The sequence below is a fragment of the Thunnus albacares genome, chromosome 19 (assembly GCF_914725855.1).
Source record: "Thunnus albacares chromosome 19, fThuAlb1.1, whole genome shotgun sequence".
Lineage (NCBI taxonomy): Eukaryota > Metazoa > Chordata > Actinopteri > Scombriformes > Scombridae > Thunnus > Thunnus albacares.
This window is the reverse complement of record NC_058124.1, coordinates 16,073,408-16,098,505: the sequence shown is the minus strand read 5'-3', so window position 1 is coordinate 16,098,505 and position 25,098 is coordinate 16,073,408. Positions and strand designations below refer to the sequence as shown.

Below are 25,098 nucleotides of genomic sequence, written 5' to 3'. Positions count from 1 at the left end.
AACCTGAAGGTCAGGAACTCCTCTAAGAGGTCGAAAGGTAAATCGCAGGGGTCACGAGACAATTAACAGGAAAGGAAGTGACCTATGTTTACTTTTTGAGACCTTTTATTCTTTTCTTGGCTTTTTCTTTCTTGTGAATTACTGGATAACTTTACTCCTTCTGGCCTTTAAAAAAAAATCAAATTTGGACTGCGGCAATAACAATTATTTTCATTATTGACTAATCTGCCAATTATTTTCCAAAATTAACTGAATAATTGTTTGAAATAATGTCAGAAAACCTGAAGCAGAAAAAAATGCTCATCACAGTTTCCTAAAGCCTGAGGTGACTTCTTCAAATGTCTTGTTTTGTCTAAGCAACAGTCCAAAAATCGAAATATATTGAGCTTACAATGATAAGAAAATGAGAAAAGATGAAGTTGCTCACAATTGAGAAGCAACATTTGGGACATCTTTGGCATTTTTGCCTTCAAATGACTTAATTGATTATCAAAATAGCTAACAATTATTTTTCTGTTTAATTAATCCACTAAATGTTTCAGTTGTAATTGAAATCATCTGAGAAGGAAGAATTGCTCTTTCACTATTAAATTTAACTGCTAACACCCTTTAGACATATGCAGTCTTTGATGAGGGGTCGCAAGTGAACATAGCTTTGTTTTAGGGGGTTGTAAGCCATAAAGTTTGGGAACCACCACTTTAAAACCTCACCCTCTGTTTGCACAGCTTCTGTCCTGTCCTACAGAGCAAAGGAGAGGGTGCAACCAGTGGTCCCAGAGGTGTTTTTTTTCCACAAATTTGTCAAGAGTTTATCGACATGGGGCAGCATTTGAGCACACAAGCCAAGGGTAGCATGGCAAGGTGGCAGAGTGACTAAAGCATCTCTCAACCAGAGGGCCAAGTTATCTCCCCCGTGACTATAGGAAATCCACCCTGCTAACGTGTCCTTGAGCAAGACACCGAATCCCTGCCGGCCCCAGGGGTTCTGTTCTTGTAGCAGAGGCTAGAATCTAAGAGAGGAGATGAAAAGAGAAATTTCACAACGGGGGATCAGTAGAGTATCACAAAAAAGCCTATGAGCTAAAGTCACCAAAGTTCCACGCCTCACCTCCCCACAAAACACTCTGGTGGCAAATTATCTGCCTCCCCCTCCTTCTGTCTATGTGGCACTCTTTTCTCTTACTGCCTTTCTCTCTCCTCCTGTCCTATTATGGACATAGCAACAGTCCCGCTGTCAGGACGACTAAAGGTTTGATTCACCGTCTGTCCCTGTCTGAATGTGCACGCGTGTGTGTTAGATAGCAGATAAGAGCCATATATAAACAGCACTTGAAAGCAGAAATGTAAATGTTTAGAAGTCGCTGCAGAACACAGACCATATCAAGATACCAGAGAGAGCGAGAGAGAGAGAGAGATTAAGGCAGAGTTCACACCAGGAGAACTAACAGGAGACTGCAGTCAAGACTCAAGTCAGATTCCTCTCATCAATAAAGCTTAGTGGAATTTAGCATCTCAAAGCTATACATCCAACTTCTGAGGTAAAGAGAAGGCTTTGTAAGTTTTATAAGGACTGACCAGCTGGATGTTTTAGACACCTGTGTGGCTCGGTCACTCCAGGGCTCTATGATAACTTGTGTATAGCAAATAATTTAGTGATAACACACTATATACACAGATGCTGCCGAGTACCTCATGTAAGAAACAATGTGTTCAAGCACAGCTGATGTTTTCTGGCCAAACACCAGCCATTGTATTAACTCCCATTAAACACAAGGAGAGTTTATATATATATATGTATATAAAACAAAAAGGTCACACTTTCAAATATATAATTTAAAAGGGAGGAAAACTACATGATGGTCGATGTGCATGGTAGCTAGAATATAATGCTGCAATTAAGTTAGCAGCTTGGTTAAGTTTGTACATGGAAAGTTGCTCTGGTTTACAAGGTGAAATAACGCATGACAAGGTATGCTGATAACAGAAAATAACTGAAAACGCTGAGTTGTAGAAAGCCGGGACGAGAAGGAGTGGTATCGCGCTTGATAAGTGGCCACTTACCAAAGAAAACAACCAGAAAAAGTGAAGTTTGTCACTTTTTTGGGGGGGTAACGTGGTGAGAATATTAACCTTCAACTGACATTTTATTTAACTGCATCAGTATTGATGCTTTGTTACATGTAGCCTTAAACTGGCTGAGCATTGAGCACTCAACAGATGGTAAATGTTAAATGTAAACACACACACACATCAGAAAGAAAAAGATCGCCGTTTTTCATGCAGCTGCTAAATACGATTGAATTGATTTTTGGTTGCTAACTCTCTCTTTGAACCATCAGTCTCTCTATTTCACGTGAATTTTAAAAATAAACACTCATTCTTCCTTCAGACAACCATATACATCTTTTCGATGGTGTTGCTGATGTATTTAGGTATGAGAGTGAGTGAGAGTGAGAGTGTATGTTCATTTCTCTACAGCCAGCACATATTATATACTGAAACGTGCTGATATGTACATGCACTTTAATTGGTATTTTTCTTGCAAATGTACCTTTAATCTCAGATCCAACACTCAAACTGAAGCTGTAAGCAAGCTTCATGAATCAAATGTGACAGGTTTCTTGTGATAATGGCAATCTCTAAATGTGTGTGTCATGCTTGTGAATGTGTTTATAAGCATACATCTCTATATGTATGAACACGCTTACTTGAGAGCGCACGTAAGTGTGTGCACCCTTGCACAAGTGGGTGCTTGTGCATGTGTGTGACTGAGTGATTGTTAGCAGAAGCTCGTTAACCTCAGAAGTCATTACCACAGCCCTGAGGTTTACGCCAATTAGACAAAATAAACGACAAGCGAAAAACAAAACAGACAAATGAAAAACAAAAGGGGAAAATTAAGTGATTACTGGAGGAAAAATTGAAGTGATTATTTTCACCAATTTGAGAACAATATAAAAAAAAAAAAAAAAAACAGATTTAAAATGACAAGAGAGGTGAAAAACAATTCCAAAAGAAAGAAAGAAAGTAATTATTGGAGTAAAAATAGAGAGTGTAATTGGAGTAAAACACTGCATCAGACTTGACTATTAAAGCTAATACGACTAAAGACGGAGACGCTATTATTGAAACAACAAAAGTGACGAAAGATCAAATGATAAAGATAAAAAATAAGTAACTTGCAGATCGGTGATTGTGTTTGTGTGTGTGCATGTGTGTGTGCATGTGTGTGTGCATGTGTGTGTGCGTGTGTGTTTGTGTTTGTGTGTGTGAGTGAGAGAGAATAAGGTAGTATTTGACATCACTGCTCGAAATGTAGTCTTTTTTTCTTTTTCTCAAGACGTTTTTGTTTTTACAGCTTCACTCTGGGCAGACCAGACCGCTGTACACACATTCTCACACACACACACACACACAGAGAGAGAGAGAGAGAGAGAAACGCACACACAATACATATTCCCATACACACAGACCCCTAAAGGGGCCTTTTTCCACATTGGGCCATATGGTGCAGACAGGCGCACGGAAACAATTCTCCAAAAACAACACACACTCTGCACTTAGAAACCTGCCACACAGCCACACACACACACACATACACACACCACATATACAGATTTTCTCTCTCTCTCTCTCTCTCTCTCTCTCACACACACACACACACACACACACATACACACACACACCAGACAGTTAAACCTGCTGAATGAATTGCTGCCTTGTTCAGCAGTGCACTAATGGCAAGGAACCTGCCATGGAGATTACCACACACACATACACACGCGTTCAAACACACACACACACACACGCTAAGGCTCAGCATTAAGCATTCTAGGGCACTTATCCATTAGAGAGGTTAGTTATTTTCCCCAGTCTAAAAGTAGGTTTTCAACTTAATATTCCAACAGAGGCAGTTGTAAATCTACTCCGTTAAGCAGCTGGGGCAGATGTCTGCAAAAAGCTGGAACTCGACCAGTTATACTGGCTAATATAACAGCTAATATTTGACTTGCTGGCATCAGACAGTGGTGCTATCAAAAATAACAATTAGCCTGACTGCCAAAGTGGAATATATGTACCTCATGCATCTTATGTCTAACTAATCTAACAACTTTTGATGAAAGATGTGTCATGAATTGTATGGTAAAGGTAAAGACTATGCTAATAAATCAGTATAGTGTCATTAGCACGGTCTGTAGCATATATGGACAAGAAAGTCTCATCAGATATATGAATTTCTACCAAGTCTGCTAGTTAACAACCGGCAGAGCTGATTGGAAGTCTTATGCTAAACAAAAATGAACTATGCTTCACTGAATTACAGAACGGACTGTCAACAGCCCTCTTGAGTTTTAAAGATTTGAGATAAGAGATTTGCATCAGACTGAATGAAATCACAACAAATGATTGGCAAAAATCCAACCTTTGAAACAAGAAACAACAACATAAGCAAGAATAAAGAATAAGAAGTCACCCAACAGGAAAGTGTTAAGTCAAACTTCACTACATGAAAACCTAAACGGCAGTAGTCCTGAAGCAGGATCCTGTGCCAAACCTGTGCAGATCTTGACTAAACAAAGCACAGACACCTCCTTATTAAGTCTGCCTTGAGATCACCAAGAACTGTGATCATCCTAACATTCATCTGATGATGGTGATACATTCGGTCTAGTATCTGTCTCTCTCTTACTCTAAGCTCAGTTTAATGCCGTCTTTATGCATTTATATCAATGCAGTATACAGCAAAGGCTTTGGAAGTATTTGACAGTAATCATGTTAAAAAAAAAAACATTCTCATCCAATCTTTCAGTTGCAGGTTTATTTTCTCTAAATCCATTTCTCTGCCAATCACTAAATGTCCCTTTTTCTTCACGTAGTCAAAGACACAGCAGGTCTTCCAGTATTTTCTAATTATATGGAACTTTTCATGTTCCATTACTGACAATTGGCTCCAAAAGGATTCAGGAGTCAAATTCAACAGTGTTTGTTATTGCAGTCAAACATATCCGAGGGACCCAAAGCAGCTGGAGTCAAAAGTGTCCGATTTTCCAGGTCGACTTACTCAGCATTGATTCGTTAAGACCAAATAAGTGACTTCTGTAAGACATGACGCAGAGAAAAAGAGCAACATCTCCCCGAGAGAGACTCTGTCTTTCATGAGAATGGATAATAAATAACAGAAACACACACACACACACACACCATACAATGTATAACTACTACATACTTGACAGGCTACACAGGCCTCTTTCATCATACACACCAGAAAACACATTCATTAAGACAAACACACGCACACATGCACACTGAATACTGTGGTGCTCGACATCCACAGTTTTTTTCCCGTAACTCACAAAGACACAAAACTAACTCAATACATTTAGTTTTTAACACTTTTAATAGAATAATAAAATCTTTTGGCATTTGAAGGTAATAACTATAAAGATAAAACACATAATATAAATTAAAGGTTGCCATTATAATCCATCCTCATCTCTGCATGAAAGCCTATTGTATTAAAATTGCTCCAAATGCATTGAAATCATTGAGTGGTAGGAAATTATTTGAGTAAATAAAGTAGAACAAATCTCTTTCAGATGGCTTCCAATAGAAAATAAACCTTTTTCATTATACCTGTCAAACACCTAAACGTAGTCATCAACAATGTAATGATAAAAATGGAGTTTCCTGTGCTTTTCCTGCTAAGACAAATCAGCGCTCACTGTGAGAAGCTTTAATATTTAAAGAAAGTGAATAGTAATCATAGCGTCATATAATATTTTCACCACTGAGTGTGCGCCCCAAGTGCTGAAATCTTTCCTATTTATTGCAGGAGGAATAACCAGCGTTAGCAACCACCACATCAAAAATGATATATTGCTGGACATATACAAACACAGTATATGTTTACAGTAATACTCAGTCAATATCTCATGTTGCTGCTGGCAATGCTTATTTCTTCCTGTTTATCTTTGATGACAATTTTGTGCCTGCATTGTTCCACACACCCATGCTCCCTCTGCACTGGCACTGGCAACACACTCAAACAAGCACAGCAGTCTACTGTGAAACTCACTGCAGCATGGTGCCTGACTCGGCTGCGTTTGGCTTTGGTGGGCACCTGGATCTGAAAAAACTACCAGTTGGAACTATCTGTCAGCCCCCAGCTACCCTCTTTTTTATTGTTCTGGCAAGTTGTGTGGTTGCTGCCAGGCAGCCTGGCTGCTAGCTGCAGCGCCACCGCTAGCCACTAGCCCGTCAGCTCCCAGCAGCTCTGTCTTTATCGTCTCAGGGAATGGTGCTGGTGCTGTCTGCCTGGCAGCAGTACTATCAACGGCGGTCGGAGCCTGTGCCTGTCTCTGTTGCATTTCCTCAGCGGTGGATTCGTGTTTTTACAGATCTGCACAGATTCTGACAACATGTTATAAAATGTGAAGTAATCTATAAAATCCACTGTGCATATATAACTGAGTTCTCCGCCAAACTCTCCCTATGATGTCAGGATACATGAATGAATAGCATTGATACAGAGAAAAAGTCTGCAAAGGTTTGTCACCACTTTAACTAATACATGGTTGAAAAAATATCAGCAAAGTGCTCCTTTGAGCAAAAAGAAAAACAGTACAAGTTTTTGTCAATATACACAGCCACATTTGAGCTGACTTGGCAATAATTTCTGTACCTCAGACAAGGCTGCGACTGCAGTGATTTTTCCTTCCAGACATACCAGGAGCAGCACACAGCTGTATAGTTCACCAGCATATGGATTAAATAAATACAGTCTGCACTGAGCTTGTTAACACTTGTTCACTTCGCTACAACACACAGTTGTAGCCAAACTGAACAAAAACACACACCCACATCTGTGCATGCCCCACAGAAATACACACAAGCCGCATGCACACAGACACAAACAGGTAGCCTCACACACGAGCAGAGATCCTTAAAGAGTAAATGTGTCAGTGGATGGGTGTAGCACAGGTTATCGTTAGAGCAAGTAGTGACACATACGTGGGTCTAATGGCTTGGAGAGCAAAAACAAACATGCACATACACATACTGTGGGAGAGCGCTTTTGATATGCATTAAGTAGTGTAAGTGTTAATCATTAACAAAATATTTCGGTAACGTCATCTATATTTACCAGACTTCAGCATTTGAGTGCCTCTGTGGTACGAAAACCTTACTACTTTCTCTACTGCATAGACTCATAAACACACACCCACACACACATACACGCACACAACGTTGCAAACAGTCAGACAGATCCTTAGACGTACATTCAACAGATGCCTCTGCCTCAGACACACACACACACATACAGAACAGGCTTGGAGTGTAATTCTGTGGTTTAATAATGCTGAAATACAGAACCACTAGTCGGGGTCTGGTCTCCCTCTAGCTATGTGGTCAGTTGCTAACCTAATCTGATTAATGGATTTCAACCCCAACTCTGCTACAAACACAGAAACAGACAGAGAGGAAGATAAATTGGTAGAAGCCTTGAAAACTAGGTTGGGTCCAGTGCCCCTGCTTTGCCTAGTTACCATTCTTAATCTGATTAATGGATTTTTTCCCCCAGAAAAGCTGGACAAAAAGAGAGCCCTCAAAACCAGCAGTGGAACATTAACACACCAAACAACCACCTAACAAATGCCAGTCAGTTCTGGCTGTATAAAGTGGTTCTACAGACGAGCTGCAGAGACAGGTGGATGGGACAAGTGAGTGGCGAATTTCAGATTGATTTAGGGTTTCCCACGGTTTGTTTACTGTCAGTTATCCACATGTGTCTAAGCAACTGGGTGGTTACTGGGGTAGTCTTTATCCTTACATACGTACTGGAGAGATGTCCTGAGCCAAACCCAAGGATCAGTATCAGCTAAAATAAAGCAGATCAAATACCATACTCTACTATTTTTGTCCACCTACTTTACTTTACAACTTCACTCATATATGCAAGTGAAAATTAGAGTGTGTGAAGAAATGATTTGGGCCCTCTGGAGCAAATGACTCTGAATTCACTGAAGTGGCCCGAGGTTTGGAACAGGATGAAGTGTATTTGGACGAATCTATCGTGAATCTGTCATTAGTACGAGCAATTTTGACTACCTGGGTAACCTCCTGTACATTGTGTGAAGAGTTGATCAGTAGGCTATGTTCCAATTAGGTACAAATACAAACATGTGACACATTGTGATGAACACCATACACTGATGGACATGATGCAATGACTGCATTATAGATTTGAGAAGTGGGAGGGGCTGCTAGCTCAGGAAGTGTTTTTCCCCATTCTGTATTCCCATTTCAACCTTTTCTTTACACAATATGCTCAAAGTTACATAACATAGAAACATGGGACTCTCCTGGATAATGTAACAGCCCTACAGGTTTATATTATGACCACCAGTTTCAATTATTTCAAACTTTGTTTCTGAGAAATACTACTACTACTACTAAAAAAATACTACAATACCCATGAGCCTCAGCCAACGTTGCTATCAAGAATCAGAGGGGCACCATAGTTGTTAAATGACCAGAAATGAAAAGTGAACTGAATCATGCTGTAGATTGTATAATCAGTTTTCTCAAAGCCACAATCTTTAGGTTCCGCCCACTGACAGCAGCACACACGGCTGAATTTTAAGCTTGATGATTGGATGTTTCTTGCTGGAATGCACCTCGGGAGTTGAAATTAACCTCTACCCTGAACTCTTTATGTCCAAAGTCTTGTGCCTTCAACTTTTTACCAAAGAACCACATATTTTCTGATGCAGTTGTTCATCTTTTGTGCTGATGACTTCAGTAGGACAGTTTCATGCGCGATCCAAGCCATAGAGGAGCTCAAACTGTGAGTGAAGTAACGTCTGTGGGAAAAGTGAACCGAGGGTGCGAATAGCTCCTCCTTGTTCGCAGTTCTATGGTTGTTGTAGTTCAGTGACTCTGAGGCTTGAGAGCATTCTAGCTTTGTTGTAAATCAAATGCCAGGTTAGGAGGCTGGCTGCTAATATACCTGTTTGCTCAGCCCAAATTTAATCAATACGTGAGAGACAATGCAATTAATTAACAGAAAAACAGAAGGCTATGTTCTGCCCCTTATCTGTGATGTCACACTGATTTAAAGCCCCAATGAAAATGAACTGAAAACAAGCCAAAATCACTTTAAGACAAAAAGAAAATGACAAATTCAATGTGATAATGCAATAAACCCTTGTTGATTTTTTTTTACTAGTGACAAACTGATTTAAGAATGAAAACACACACACACACACACACACATCTCCACACCCAGACAGAGACTGAGACACACACACACATCTGTCACTTTGATCTTTGATTGATTCTGTGTCCTTTAAACAAGTCGATCATTAACAAACTAACAAATTAAGTCATTAATTGCCATGACAGCTGGTGACACCTCCTTTATTAATCTTTGTCTGCACAATTAATATGCCTTAATTGGAATTAATTAGAATAAATTGTTGTTTGGGTTTTAGGGGACGAAGAGAAAGACCTGCTATGCGTGCGAGTGCAGGTGTGTGAGTTTGTGGGGGTGGGGGCTACCCTATGTACAGAATAATAAATGGGTACTTGTTGCTGTCTCACACATACACACACACACACACACACACACACACACACACACACACAGACTAAAACCGACACAAAAACCAGTGTCTGTGTCTGGTTTGTGTGCCAGAGCTAATAGTAATACATCGCGCTGTAAAGCTGTGAAAAGATGAGATCATCGTACACACAATGAACCACCTGCTGACCTATTTGGTGCAAATAGGTCAACAGGTAGTTATCATACATACTGTGTGTTCACACATTTTCCTCTGAAACAGGTTTCACTGTGACTTTTGCTGTTTATGTGTCTGAGAGTGAGTCAGGATGAGAGAGATAAAAACCGAGAGGACAGTGAGCGGATGACACAGAAAGAAAGAGATCTACTGATGAACAAGGGGAATAAACACATGCCTCAGAGGAGCAAAACTCATTTTTGGGCCACTACATCACAGAAATCAATTCCTGAACATCTTAGTAATGTGTGTGTGTTTGTGTGCATGAGAGTCAAACTTGCTTTTGAACCTGACTGAATTGTCTCTACTCAACATTCCTCAGTTTTCTAAAAACCCTGAAAAAAAAAATCTGCCAACTCTGACGTGTATGAGCACATCAAAGACTACATGATACCACAACACACACTCACACGCATGCACGCGCACATACAAGCCTGAATGTATGTATGCATGTGTATATACGTACACAGTTGAAGGCATGCGAACACACATAGGCACATATGTAGACACAGTTAAACATACACACGCACACAAACATAGACCACAGCTAAAAGCATCAAGCAGCTCAAAGCAATCCGCCCTGCTGAATAACATCACCAAGCAAAGCCACCGTACCACATAATGAAAAACATACACAAACACACACACAAACATGCACGCACATACGCCCGCACTCATGTGCATAAAAGGCCTCATGCTCAGGCTCATTCTAATCATTTATCTAAACACATACTAAAAAAAAAAACCTAAAAAAAAACCTCAATTTAAATGCAGAAATAAAGTAAATTTTAAAGAAGCACAAATTGATATCATGGACACACACACACACACACACACACATACACACACCACACTAAGCCAATGAGCTTCCCTGCATTTATCCTTAAAGGGTCAGTTCACCCAAATGACACAAAAACATATTTTCCCACTTAGCCCAAGTGGTATTTAGCCATACAGATAGTTTGAGTTTTATTTGAGGAGTTTTTAGGAACCCTGCCGCTGAGACCTCTGCTGCCATCCCAATATAATTAGAGTGAGTGGAACTTTGTTTCAATGCACTCAAAAATTACATTTGTAAAACCCAAGTCCCTTTCCAGAAATAATGTCCCAGTTACTTCAGATAATCCAGGGACCTCGCTGAAAACTGTTGATAGTTTTCACAATTTTTTTTTTTTTTTTTTAACTTCGGTGGAAACAGTTCCCAATGGAAACTGTCGAGACAGCAAGACAAGAAAAAAAGAGGAGTGTGTGTGCGAGAAATAGAAAGGAAACAGAGCGCTTCGGTGTGTGTGTGTGGTGACACAGGTGTCGGAGGATAACACAGCAGTTGTATATGTGTGTGTGTGTGTGTGTGTGTGTGTGTGTGTCTACACTTGGTACTGTACAACTGATGACTGGTGAGAAATGGCAGCAAGCTTAAACAAATTATGATATTTCAACACATCTGTGTACTTGTGTGCCCCGAAGTGCACACTTTTACAATAATCCTGATTCAGCAAAATATAGTGTATAGTATCATACCGCACATCACTATATCAATAGACACAACTGCTTACTTTACTAAAATTCACAAACTCATGCTGTCTTTCTCACACCCAAAAAAACACACACATACACATACACTGAGTACAAAATAAAGGATTCTCGCACATACAGCATAACTCAGTGAAATGACTCAACATACAAAACCCCTTGCTCCACACATACACACATAAACACATACAGTAGTTTAAGAGAAACAATCTAATATTCACACTGCTATTATGTACCCTCCACCACAAACCACTGCAGTTTAGTGTGCACACTTACATAACCTCAACTGTATGTAAATGAATTTCCTGTAGTACAATAACCTGTGTGTGTGTGTGTGTGTATGTGTGTGTGCGTGTGTGTAGGTCCTGATTGCATGCAGCAACAGCCCGTTCAAGTCAAGCATTTAAACAAATTGATCCCTTACATTCACTTAAAATAAAGCTCTACATTCGACTAACGGGCACAAAAACATCCAGGTGTACGTTATCACCCTGTAACTGCATCACCAACTGAGCAGAGTGGCTTCTGCACCGCCTGTAATATATAAGTTTTCACCGGTGGCACTTGTCAACATCACCACCATTATTTTCAAAACAAAACCATGGAGAAAAACAGTTAGGTCAGAAAGGTTTACGGTAGTTAACTAGACACAGCTGGTGTCAGCTACGTGACTGACATTTTTTTTTTACTCTAACTACATGTGATCTAACGCAGCTGATCAAACAACTGACCAAGGTGTTATCACCAGACTTTACTAGCACAGGTAACATGTGGTGAGATCGCTGCGTAACGTCAAAGAAACAAACTTTGTCTGAATCCGGATGATGATCATACAAACGTTTTTTTTTCAGCCTCCACAAGTAAAGCAGATAAACTTGGTACTTAAGGCCACCGCAAGGCAAAGCATTTTCAGGCAACACACGCAGTCACTTCCTCCAACAGCGATGACTAAGAGCAGTTTTTCATAATACTGCTCATAGAACTGTTTTTCTGCATAAACACCATTTTATCAGCAGTCGTTTAGTCTCAGTAACCCATCTCCTGTACCCGTTCCAGGCAAAGACGAGATTTCTAGTCGAAACTTTTTTTTTTCTTTCATCTAAAGAAAATGGCGCATGCACTGTAAGTTTGTGTTTATGTGTTTTATAAAGTTTAAACAAAAATCATGACTCACTGTATGGTCATATTGTCAAACGCACCCACACAAAAATGCACAAACACAACAACAAAAAAAAAATCATACAAATTATACTCCCTCAGGTAGTAAATAACAAAAGTTTGCAATTTACCAAAAAATGACCATAAAACATTCTTTTAATCCACAAAAATTTGAGCAATGCTTAAAAATTGAAGCTTGTTCTACAAGATAAATATAGATGTTTATGTGGTAAACAGAGATCGGATATCAATTCATGAACAGTAATTACTCATTATTCTATAACAGATTGATCAATTGACAATAATAAATCAGAGTGACAACCTTGTGATATATTAAAAAATGTGTTTTAAGGGATATGATTCCACTTCAAATTGCTGAATGTTACCGAAGCATGCAGAAAATGTAATTTAAACACATATCATAACAAAGAATACTTTATTTTTTTTCCTTAATGCATAGCTAAGGTATTAAATGTTTTTGAGTATTTTTGTTCCATGATTTATGTCATATGATCTTAGTAATGGAGATCATGTTATTTAAGTTATTAACTGTTATGTTGAGGGATTAATCATTTTTGGAATGACTGGATTAAAACATAAACATGTCCTACCTCTGCTGATCATCAGGTTATAAAAACATCATGGCTGACTCCTGGCCTTGGCATCAGTTCTGTTGAAGCGGCTCAATTCGATCCCGCACCGCAACGGTCCGTCCAGCAGCACAGCTCGGCTACTGGCCCTCTGTACTCCACTCCGGTAATGGGAAGCAGAAACCAGGTGTCGAGCTCGCACTAATATCCCTCCATTTCTTTATCAGGTCCACGTAACTCCACACAGGTCCGTGAACATTGGAGCAAAAATGTTTCTGCTTCTTTGATTTTCTGTTTATGAAACTCCACGTAGCATCAGCTACCTTTGGTCCAGGGCTGTTGCTCCTCTTATGCTTCACATCTGGCCAATACAGCTTTGAGTTTGATCAAGTGTGTTGTAGATCCGTGGAAGAAGTTTTAAGCAGGCTGCTGTTCTTGTTGTCCTGTCTTTTTTTTTTTCCAGTTCTGGTTTAGGTCCTCAGTCACGGTTGTCAGAGTCCACCATCAACTTAATAACCTGGAAAATGACAGAAAGACAAATAACTTTAGAAACGGGCACATTCTGCAGCATTTACTGGAAGCTATTTGAGCCAACATTGTCCATATTTTACATTTACAGGAAACAATTTTGTGTAGACTTTAGACATCCAAATTGACTGGCTGATCAAAGGTGCACAATAAGCAAAAATATTTAATGCCCTGCTGAGACCTCAGCCAGTCAAACTCTCTAATTGTACCAATTTTGTTTTATCACCGTAGTTGACAGCTGACACCTTCCACATGTGAAGAACGATTTGGGGCCAGGCCACTGATAAAGTGTGGTAAAATGCCCAAACTATGTGTGCCATTGACGAGGGAAAGCATCAACCAGCTTTTCTCAAATGGTGAAACCTATGTGTAATATTTTATCTCTTTCACATTTTCTTCTAAAATCTGCAATTAATAAAAGTAATGTTTTTGAAAACTGTGTTTTTTAAAAAGCCGCTTAGAGATGAAGGACATGTTCAAGGCAGTTGGATTAAGAACAAATATTTCTCTACTTCTTAACAACATATGTGTGTACGTTTGTGTGTCTGTGTGTGTGTGTGTGTGTGTGTGTGGAGAGAGAGGGAGAGAGGGTGCAGTGTAATGTAATGTTAGTGCAGTCTAATAACAGCTATCTATAAAACAAACACATTGGTAGAGTTCTCAGTCAACTAAAAATACTCTCAGTTAAGTGTCCAGTACAGTGTGCTGCCAGTAAATTGTGACAAAAAAGCCTCTAATAATACCAGGAGAAATTAATTCAAATTAGCAAATAATTACAGTTTGTGGTTGCAATCAGTGGCACCAGCATACACACACACACTCACTCTCTCTCTGTCTCTCTCTCTCTGTCTCTCTGTGTGTCTCTCTCTCTTTCCACAAGTATTATTCGCTCTATTTCAATATTGATCACTGTATAAAAAGGAAACAGGGAGGTCATCGATGACCAGTTTCCAGGAATTACTAAACAAATCGCCTCCAATCTAATTTCCAGTGGTTGTGACCGTTGACAATTATATTTTCTTTATTCGGTAATTCTAGTGTTAAATGTCAGACTCTCCGGTTCTCAGTTCCCCCTTTTGTTGCCCCAACCACAAAAATCACCCCACCCTCTGCGTCTGTACCACTCCTCTCTCTCTCTCTTTCTCTCTCTCTCTCTCTCTTTCTCTCTGCCACCCCTTCTTCGTCTTTCCATCCATCTTGCCTCTCCTCTCCCTCTCACCGCAAATCTAAATCTGAGTCTGTATTTATACAAAGCCGGTTTCCTTGGGTCAGTCTGACTGGTGTATGTGTGTGTGTGTGTGTGTGTGTGTGTGTGTGTATGTAGGCACGTAGGTGTGTGTATCAGTGGTGGATAACAGATAAGTCTTAACGCACGCACACTTGGGAGTTATTTTTGGAACTTGCTCACTTCTAACACCACTGTTATGTTGTATGTTCTTTGTTTTCCTGATTGCATGCATGCTAAACTTAACTGTCTATTCTTTTGAAATGACCAAAACTGTTAATTTTCAATTCAACTTGTACTACCGCCCTTTAAGTTTAACCCTAAGTAAATAAGCAAGACAGCAGGAGAGCTGAAATAGATGCAGAGGAAGGATTGCCATGACTCAGGATACCTGTTCAGTGGTTTACCTGGTCCTGACCACATCCACATGCAGTTCTGACTTTGTCTGGACTATAGATAGAAAATGAACGCAGCTATTTCAGCTATTTGAGATCCGGAGTGTGTCATTATCTGAAAAAGGATATCTGCTGTTAGAAAAGAGAAAACAGAGATTGCTTGCATGAAAAGCGAAGCACATTATGAGTCATTACTGAAATTATGAGTCATTTTAAGACCCTCCCATCTTAAAACAGTAATGTTTTTGAAGATATAAACATGTCTTTGAGAAACTGGTTGGTGTTTTTCAGGTAGACGTGTGGGATGAAACCCGTCGCATGTCCCCAGGCGACAATGTACTTCCTTGAGGTTATATATAATTTCACTGTGTTAAATGAGCATACATTTTAACAAACCTAGCTTAGCTCTATTGAAGGCTCATCTCACTACAAGCTATGAGAGCTTAGTACACAACGATCGAACTCATACATTCTGATGTTTTCTCCAGGCTGTAAAATCCTCACTGTGAAATTATACTGAGCGCACACACACACATACATATACACGCACATGCTTCCGGTTATTACATGATTGACCACATAATAGCACAAGCTATTAGAGCTGAAAGAGCATTTTCTTCAAGAAAGTACAAAAGACAAAAAGAAAAACTCGAGGGCGACTTACTCATTAGTAGTACTCACAACAGGAAAAGAAAAAAGAGAGAGAAGTTTTCTTTCTCTTAAAGAGTGAGTGTGACTCTAAATATTTTCCCTGTGGAGCTCTGACTCAGACTAGCTGCTGCTTACTCATTTACTCAATCACTGTCTTTCCCTGCCCCTCTGTTTTTCTCCTTATCCTCTTTTTTTTTTTTCTTTATTTCTCCACGATGACTTATCTCTATCTTTTTTCATTCCCGTCTCTCTGTTGCTCTCACTGTTACAACTGTTTCCACGTCTCATGTCCATCAACTTTTAACGCTCCGCCTCACTTCTCTCTCCCCCCCCCCCCCATCTCTCTGTATTTCCCATCAATTCATCACTAGCTCTCTGTCATATTCATATGATTCTTCTGTCTCTTTTTTCCAACTGTGATTGTGGCTGAGATCCCCCCACCTCCCCTCCCTCCCCACCCCCCCCCCCCCTTCAAACTCTTCCCACCACCACAGCCGCCGCCTCCTGCTCTCCAACCCCCCTCCACGAATGTGTGTGGTCCGGTCCGACTATAGACCGTTACATTGTCCCAGACAGGTTGGACTGCGCCACCAGCCGGCAGACGAGGGGGAGGTGGGGGAGATGGAGAGCGGGGGGTTCCTAGGGAATGTTTGTTTTTCTGTTTCCAATTTGGTCCAGCCCGAGGAACTCCACACTCCGCTCTGTCTCAAACACACCATTCATGACGGCCTGACGTACATGATTACACACAAATACCCTCTCACTAACTCTGCCTCGCTCGCACACACGCGCACGAATGAACACACGCATGTACGCACACATGCCGTGTCAAAAGCCAAACTGCCACCTAAACACACAGACACACACACATACCATACACGCACACGCACACTCCTCTCACATTCATTTTCAATCATTTTTACCATGAAACACAAGCCCTTTAATTTATCTTTGTTCACATCTTTTATTGTTTTCTGATTTGTTATTGCTAATGCCGTTTCAAATGACATGGTGGTCAAACTAATTACGCTTGTTTCTTCCTCGTCTTTCAGTGATTTTTTTCCCCCCTCTGTCCCCAGGAAAATGATTGTCTTTGAAAGGCCTTTTTGATGTGTCTCAGTGCGTTTTTAGATGTTATATAGACAGAGTTAAGCTCCATGTTCCACCAATTACAGCACAGAGAGCACATTGTTTCTTATTCAACTCAACTTTTCCATCTGAAATGGATTATTTTAGTCAGTTTTGTTGTTTGGATTTCAACTACACAACGCTGATCTTTGCATGTACTAATAAAAACTTTATCTTGTATCAATACAAACAAAACGACTGGCCCACAGGCAGACAGATAGAAAGGCTTTCTTTGCTGATGAGTTTGTTTTTAGATGTCATGTAGTTAGATTTTAGTTCCACATTCCATCAATTACTCATTGGACAGACAGGAAACCACAGTGTTTTTTTTTATTCAAACACTGCATATGAAAATTATAGGTTTATTCAGATATTTTGATCCTTTGTGCTTTAAATTCACAAAGTGTGATGTTCAAAACGTCTAAAAAAATGATTAATGACTGACAGAAAGAACATCAGATAACACGAGCAGACTGACACGCAGACTTTTGCTGTTTTTATACAAGTTGAGTTCTACCTTCCACCAATTATGGCAAAGAAATCAAAATTTTTCCAAACAGTATTTAACTGTACCGCAAAGCTCCATCTGAAAACAACATCATTTTCACTGGTTCTTCGCCACATCTGAAAGTTATTGTTTTAGGTGTGCCTATTTTATTTGTGTTCCAAATACATTAAACAGCTGGAGTAATTTAAAATAAAAATGTATTTGTATATGTTTATTTAATTTTTAAATTGTCTGGACATTCTTAATTGGTTTTAATGTTTTTTTTTATGGTTTGAATACTAAAAATAGACAGCAGCAACTATGTATGTTTGCCCTGGATACTCAGACAGACAGGAAAGCTAAAGTAGGTCTGTCTCTTTGTTTTTTTTTTTTTTTGGTTGTTGACTCATCACTCCTGCAACATGGACTTAACATCAAAATCCAAATAAGAGGCAAAAGAGCAGGCAGGAAAAGGATATACGTACATCTGTTCCTCATTCCTCCTTTAAACACACTATGAAATTACCAGAAGCCCTCGAAATGTTAAAAAAAATAAGCCTGAAATTGACAATGTGAGCTGCGAATATTGAGAAAGCATTGTTTTGTATATGGGGTTATCAGAATTAATCTCCATCTTTATCAAAAGCATCAACACTATAGTGATCATGCTTTCCCGCAAGACATGACACAAATGCCAATTTAAGACAGTTAATGATAACTCTTCTGTTAGAACAGCTCTCTTTTGTGTGGAGAGATGGAGGAGGAAAAAAAAAAATGAAACAATACGGTTTTTATCCCTTGGCTGGAAAATATTAACATGATAGCTCCCTGCAGAGGACATGTCAAAAAACGGACCTCACTACGAGGAGTTGAGAAGCAGCTGACACTAACTGCTGATGTCCGTGTCAAAACGGTGTAGTGATGACTGTCTAAGGTTACACAGAGAATATTTCAGTGTTCCTAATCAATTTCTTTTGACTGATGACTCCAAAGGGAAAAATCACAACACACATATTTGACATAAAAATGGACCTGAGTCTTACAACAGAGAACATCAGAGCGTGCCAGTGGTATTGTTCCCTTGTGAATGACATCTATTAGCGACCTTGATCAACCAGATCTTTCAGTTGTTGAGGTTTCAAGCTAAGGGTGTGGTCTGCCTATTCATTACTGTAAGCAACGCCCAGAGCTTTCAAGTTTTGCTCTGACACAGATGCACGTGCAAGTTGATGACACAGCGCCACTTCCCTCTAACAGATATGTTCCTCTTGGTGTCTTAGTGCCTGAATAAACAATCAAAGAAACAATACTAAATCAATCCTGTGGAGTGTGAATGTAAGCCTAATATTAGATACATCAGATCTTAAGGCTCAATCACAACAGTTTTAGAATTATGACTTGTTTATTTTATTATTTGAATCACTAATTAACTGCCTTTATTTGACAGTCAAGAGCACAGTAGATGGCATGTGGAGAGAGAAACGGGGATTGACATGCAACAACGATCCCCGGCCAGAATCTAACTGGGGAATTATGATTATATATTATGCGACTTCGACCACTAGGCCACAAGAAAGCCACAGAATTATGACATTTTACAGAACATGATCAATATTTATGTGAACTAATAAAATCAAAGATTCAAATAACTGCACATAATGCCTTAAACATTTCTTCGACATAATTATACAGGGAATTAAAATAATTCTTGCTATCATCAGTTTTGTAATCTTCTTAATCAAAACAAGAACATCAAAATAGGTGCACCTCTTTAACAGTTTTAGTGTCATTTTTCAGTTAAACTGCAACTAAATGACCGAGGTATTAGTCAAAGATTTGCACTTTGTAAGCAGGGAAGAAAACTTACTTCTTGGTCTGCTGGCTAAAGTAGCTCCTACATCTCAAAACTTGCCAACAGAATACCCCAATGATGACTTGTTAACTGATGCTGTGGCTGGTAGAGGAGACAAACTTACCAACCACAGTCAAGAAAGAATCCGCATTTGCCTGGTGGAGGGGTGTTAATGTCCCACCTTGATGTACGATAGTAGCAGGAAGCCGGGAGCTGCATAAATCAACACGGGACTGTTGATTTTGACCTTGCTCTCCACAGCTAAGACTCTCATACATCAAAAATAATGGAGAACAAACTCTGCTTCAGTGGTAGTTGTAGGCGTAATGGAAGGAACTAGTAGCTGCATAAATCAACATGTTAATTGTTGACTCTTGCCTAGCTGTCTTTTCCCCCAAAATACGGAAAACAAACTACAGCTCTGCCAGAAACACACACACACACACATCTCACCCGTCTGCCCAAGTCTGCCAGGCATATCTGATGATTTTAAACACACACATTTAGACACACACACACATACGCGGGTATGTGTGTGTGTGTGTCATGGTTTGGTTTGTCTCTGTCTGGGTAAGCTCAAACATTACGTCAGTCACACACACACACACACACACATACACACACACCATCCACAGAGAGAAACACACTGATACACTAGATCGTGCACACACTTCTGCACACTCGCAACTCAACACAACTCTCTCTCATGTATACACACGCACACTTTCCACTCCTGGAGAATCGGACGTTTCCTGCGAGCGGCCGGCCCAACGGGAAAAATGTCTGGACAAACTTAAGACGCACACACACACGTACACATACAGACACACAACGGAACATTTTCAACCCACAATGTTGACTTTATATTCCTTTCCAGAACCCTTCTATCTGCACGCTGGCCAAGTGAAGCAGTGTTTCCCTGTTGAACACTATCGGGAAGCAAGACTGGGAGGTTTCAGGGCCTCAGTGATGTCAATGCAGGGCTGGGCTCCATTCAAAACTGGACTGTGATCAAAATGCAAAACCAAATACTGTCATAATATCACAGTGACTCGCTGTAATTTCTTTAATGCAGAATTTTTTTACAACAACCACATATTTCTTAGCGTCAGTCTCAATCAAAGACGCTGGTGGTGCCTAAAAGGTATTAACTTCCCTCTGATACGATTCGATACGATTCCCTATGATACAGTAAGGGGGACATTCACGTGATACATTTCAGACTTGCTTGTTGGTCAAAGCTTAAAGGGGTCAGTATGCTTCATCTGAAGTGTTTGTCAGATGGTCAAACAGTGTCTGAACCCCCTTCCCCCCCGACAGGTGTCCAACAACTTCCCAGAAATGGCGATCCACCCACTTCATGCAGTGTTTGACGTAGGTGTGAGGAGGTGAGAAAGCATTCAGGGTTTGATCTTTGAAGCTCCCCCTTTTTTCCCCCCATTCTTCACAAAATTAATCACTCTTTGGTGTACAAACAAGTGCAACATCATCAATGGCTTCAAGGAAAGAGACGTCCAATAGCGTTCACCATTATCCCCATTTGGACAATTATGGCCTCTCGCCCTGGTAGGCTTTTCATTCGTCTTGGACTGTGGCTGTTCGGAACAGCTATAAACACTTTTGCATCAGACATGATCGGACGACACATCATACAACCTAGTTCATCTTGAGCATACCTCCACCTTTAACCCCTCATTACAGACAGAGTAGAGGTGTAATGATTTGTGTATTCGTTCCAACCGAACGAAATATTCGGTTCAGTACGCTACTTTCCTCCATTCGGTATGCTCTGTGACCCGAACAATTACTGTCAAAATAGTTGAATAATCTGCTTACTTTGACGTGCGGAACAATAATTCTAGTGCCTGAGTTACATCTGGAACGTTATGGCAGTGCACAACTTTGCTTTAGCATGCTGATGGATGTATGCTAGCTGGCATAGCCAAGTTAGCCTGGTTACCCTGGTTACCCATGCTCATTTAGTGTCGCTGCTGTCATTATTATTAAAATATGCGCTGTTGTCTCTGTATTTAAACCATGGATGTATTATAAGAGCTGGATACCAGACTGAAAATGGCGCCCATTCAGTCCAATAAGAATTGCTCGGTTGGCGCATACACCAAAAAAAGTTTCTAGCTTCCAGGTTTGCTTCCGCGCTGTGCGGCCCGCTGAATATGCACAGTGGTGTTTCCCCCGCTGGCCCTGCACACAAGTTCCTGCTCAGCCCACAGACTTTATATTGTGATGACGTCACAGATTTTTAAATCACTTTTCTCGGCTTGAAGGAAAGTACAAAAGTACAAATATAAATCCTCCATGGATCAAATATTCACGATAGAAAAATTGACCTATTTGCAGTCTGAGGTGTCCTGTCAACAGTTTTACAGATGTCTCTTACAATGGTGGTCTATGGGGAAAATGCTTTTTTGGCCACAGGGAAATTTTTCACTGCAATACCACAAGTGACCACTGGGAAAAATTGGCTGCAAGGTTGAGCGGCGGCACCATATCCAGCCCAGCTCTTATAATACATCCATGATTTAAATATTATCACGTCTCCTCCATCCCCTCCCCTGTCTGTGACAGTCGGCGTTTTAATTATAAGCACATTTGATTTCCGATGTGGTTGGATAGCACATTGTAGGAACCAGTTCTGAGCAACTAGATATTAGCATAAAACAGCTGTCAGCAGGTGTCCCGACTCCTTGCAAGAAACAGAAAGCTTGTTTTCCTTTTCCACTGCAGCACAACTAGACAGTTTCAGTTATAGTTTCCACTGCAGCACAACTAAACAGTTCCAGTAATAGTTACAGCCAATGAGCCATTGTTGGATGTTTACATTTTTCAAAATAAAGGACTAAAATATCATTTTCTACCTTTCTTTTTTTTTTGCTGTACCGAACCGTGACCCCAAAACCGAGGTACATATCTAACCGTGAATGTTGTCTACCATTACACCCCTAATACAGAGCAGATAAATACTGGATGACAGTAGCCTAAACATAAATTCAAACTCAATCACTCACTCAAGGATTTTCTTTAAAGTTTGGAGGCAGAGCAAGCCATAAATAACTGTAATGTATGTTGCTAAGTTGCAGTTATACAACAGATTACATTTGCATAATGATCTGTGAGAGTTTTAACAACACTGCGGTGCCCCAAACATTTGTATTCCACTTTTTAACCACTGCCTGCTCTCTCTCTCTCTAAGCTCATTTGCAAAGACACTTTTCTCTCCACATGCTTTTTCTTCTTCCATCTCTGCTTCGCTCCCATTTCCTCATTTTTTATTTTTAAACTTGAATGCTGTCAAAGAATCCTTACTCTAAACTATTACGCAGAAGGGACTTTTTACATCCTTAGAGCTATTGCTTCATAACCCCATATGTATTATCTAAGTGAAATTGCTGGCCCATGGTGCAATATTACTGGGATACATCCCAAATTTATTTAAAATACAAAGCAAGAAGCTTATCGTTCAAGAAGACATGAGTCCAATTTTAAGGCTGCTTTAAGTGCCTGGCAAGATAAATGCAGAGTATTTCTAGACTTCACATCCTGCTAAACTAATCCTGTATACATGTGTATTATTTGAATGTTGGACAAAACATTAGGAGCGCTTGTTTTATCTGTTGTCTTACAACACAAACATTCTGTGAGGATTTATTTATATCTGGTAAAGACGGAAAAAGTCTGAAACCAGACCCTTATGTTTTACACAGGTGTGAATGTCATGGATGCCCAAGCAACTGAAAAGGCACAAGATGGCAGAGGGAGTTAAATGGGCACAAAACTGACATTTTTATATGGGATGTAAATTTAATCCAATCATTTAACTGGCTCTCTGACTCATCCAAAAGAGCAAGGAAGTGAAAAGACTAGGTCAAAACCTAGTATAGGGCTGGAGGACTACTCTAGTTCAAACTTGGCAAATTTGACTCAGGAGAACAAACTTGCAAGGACGCAGTATGATCATTCTGCCTGCTGACAGCAGCAGCTCAGCTTCAACACAACCACCCAACTGAATTGTGACAAAATAATTTCAACTCAAGGCTCGACTTTTTCTCAGAAAAAAAATAACCTCATTGACAGAGGGATGCATTAAATTGTAATGTATCTATAATAAAACACTACACAAAACTGTTGTGTAGCTTAATAAAAGAAATAATATAGACTGATCTGTTCATTTTAATACATTTATATTTATTGAAATGTGGTGATATCTGTACATATAGAGGACCAGAGGCAGCGTCATTGTTCTGTCCAGTAAAAACATGAAGTTTCCCTTTACGTTCAAACTAACGTGGCAGCTACAATTGTTAGATTTCATCTGTGAGACCAACATTTATCTTCCAAAACAAATTATATCATATATCAAAATGCTGCAGAGATATTTGAGCCAGCGGTAAATTACCAAAGACCTGCACAGATCAGTTCATCGGATTTTCTCCTCGGGATGACGACAGACGACGACCAGCCGATCATTTCAGGAGTTTGGCTGCTAGCAGCTCAGATGACTGGCTGCTCTCACCTGGCCAGCGGCTCCTCACATCTCCGAAAACGTCGGAGCAAATTTCCAAATACAAACTAATAGTCCTACAGCAAAAATTACAGCAGCTTAATCTCCGCCATCGCTGCTGATTGGTGCAAAATGCATTCTAGGATACTTAGCTTCGGCCGACCAATGGTGTAACTTCTTCACTCAAGTCAGTGACTCACTCACTCGGTCACCTAGACAGACATTTATGTTTATAGGGCTGACCCCGCTGCTGCAAGTGAGAGTTAGAGACAGTGTTTCCTCTGTAATTTTAATACAGCTCTGGTGCTTTGGGCAATAATTCTAGTTTTGTCCCATATCTGTCGCTGTTTAGGTCTAAGTTATGTTTAAAGTTGAGGCTCTAGTGGTAAAAATGTTTTTAATCGCTATATAATCACAACTCCTAAAACATCTGGACTGTATTTTAGTTTTAGATAACATTAAGGCTAAATTACCATCTTTATCTCTTGCAGTGGTGGTAATGTTCTTGCTGTGGCGGCGCACCACTGCTAAATGAATACAGAGGAAACACAGAGAGAGATTCTCACAGCTAGGTGAAATCGGCTTCTAAAGAAAAGGGAGAGGACAACTTGTGTGTGAAGCACTAAAAAGCCCAAAAGCCATGTTGCAGAACAAACGCCATGCCCCCCGCTGTTCTATTCCACCCACCCGCAACACACACACACACAAACACACTCACACACACAGGCCCGAAGTAAATTTAACTGTCAGCCGTAAAGTTTTCAACTATAGTGAGTGATCTTTTGCCCCCTTTTCTCTCCCCACTTCTCCTCCTCCTCCCACTCCTGTGTCTATGTAAATTAGTTCCTCGTCTGTCCTTCTGTCCATCCGTCCGTCCTTCCTTTTATCTTTTCTTCCTTCCGTCACTCTCCCCAATGTTCTGAACATTTCATTACTTATTATTAGGCATCTCGTCCCACATTCTCAACCCCATCCATCCCTCTTTCTCCCTCTCCCCCACTCCGATAACAAACGCTGACCACAGGCACCCCCTTTACCCCCCCCGTTTCCTTATCTCCTGCCTCCTACCTCCCAAAAAATGAGAAACAACACTTTCCTCTTCCCTCTTTTTTATCCGTTCTTCCTTAACCCCACCCCCCACTATCCACACACACAAAACACACACACCCTTCTGACCGTGGGCCTCTGACACCCACCTTCTCACCCCCCCTCCCTTCCACAAAAGTCTCAAA

General features: G+C 40.2%; 1 protein-coding gene across 4 annotated transcripts in view; it reads right to left on the bottom strand.

Moving 5' to 3' along the window:
* The window catches only part of trps1 (trichorhinophalangeal syndrome I), a 128,646-nt gene that overhangs the window by 91,172 nt on the left and 12,376 nt on the right, over nucleotides 1-25,098 (bottom strand). For all 4 annotated transcript variants that reach the window (XM_044335873.1, XM_044335872.1, XM_044335874.1 and 1 more), the window contains exon 2: nucleotides 13,103-13,598. In XM_044335873.1, the coding sequence (XP_044191808.1) occupies nucleotides 13,103-13,115 (13 nt within the window). In that variant the 5' untranslated portion in view covers nucleotides 13,116-13,598. The remainder of the gene's footprint in view (nucleotides 1-13,102; nucleotides 13,599-25,098) is intronic.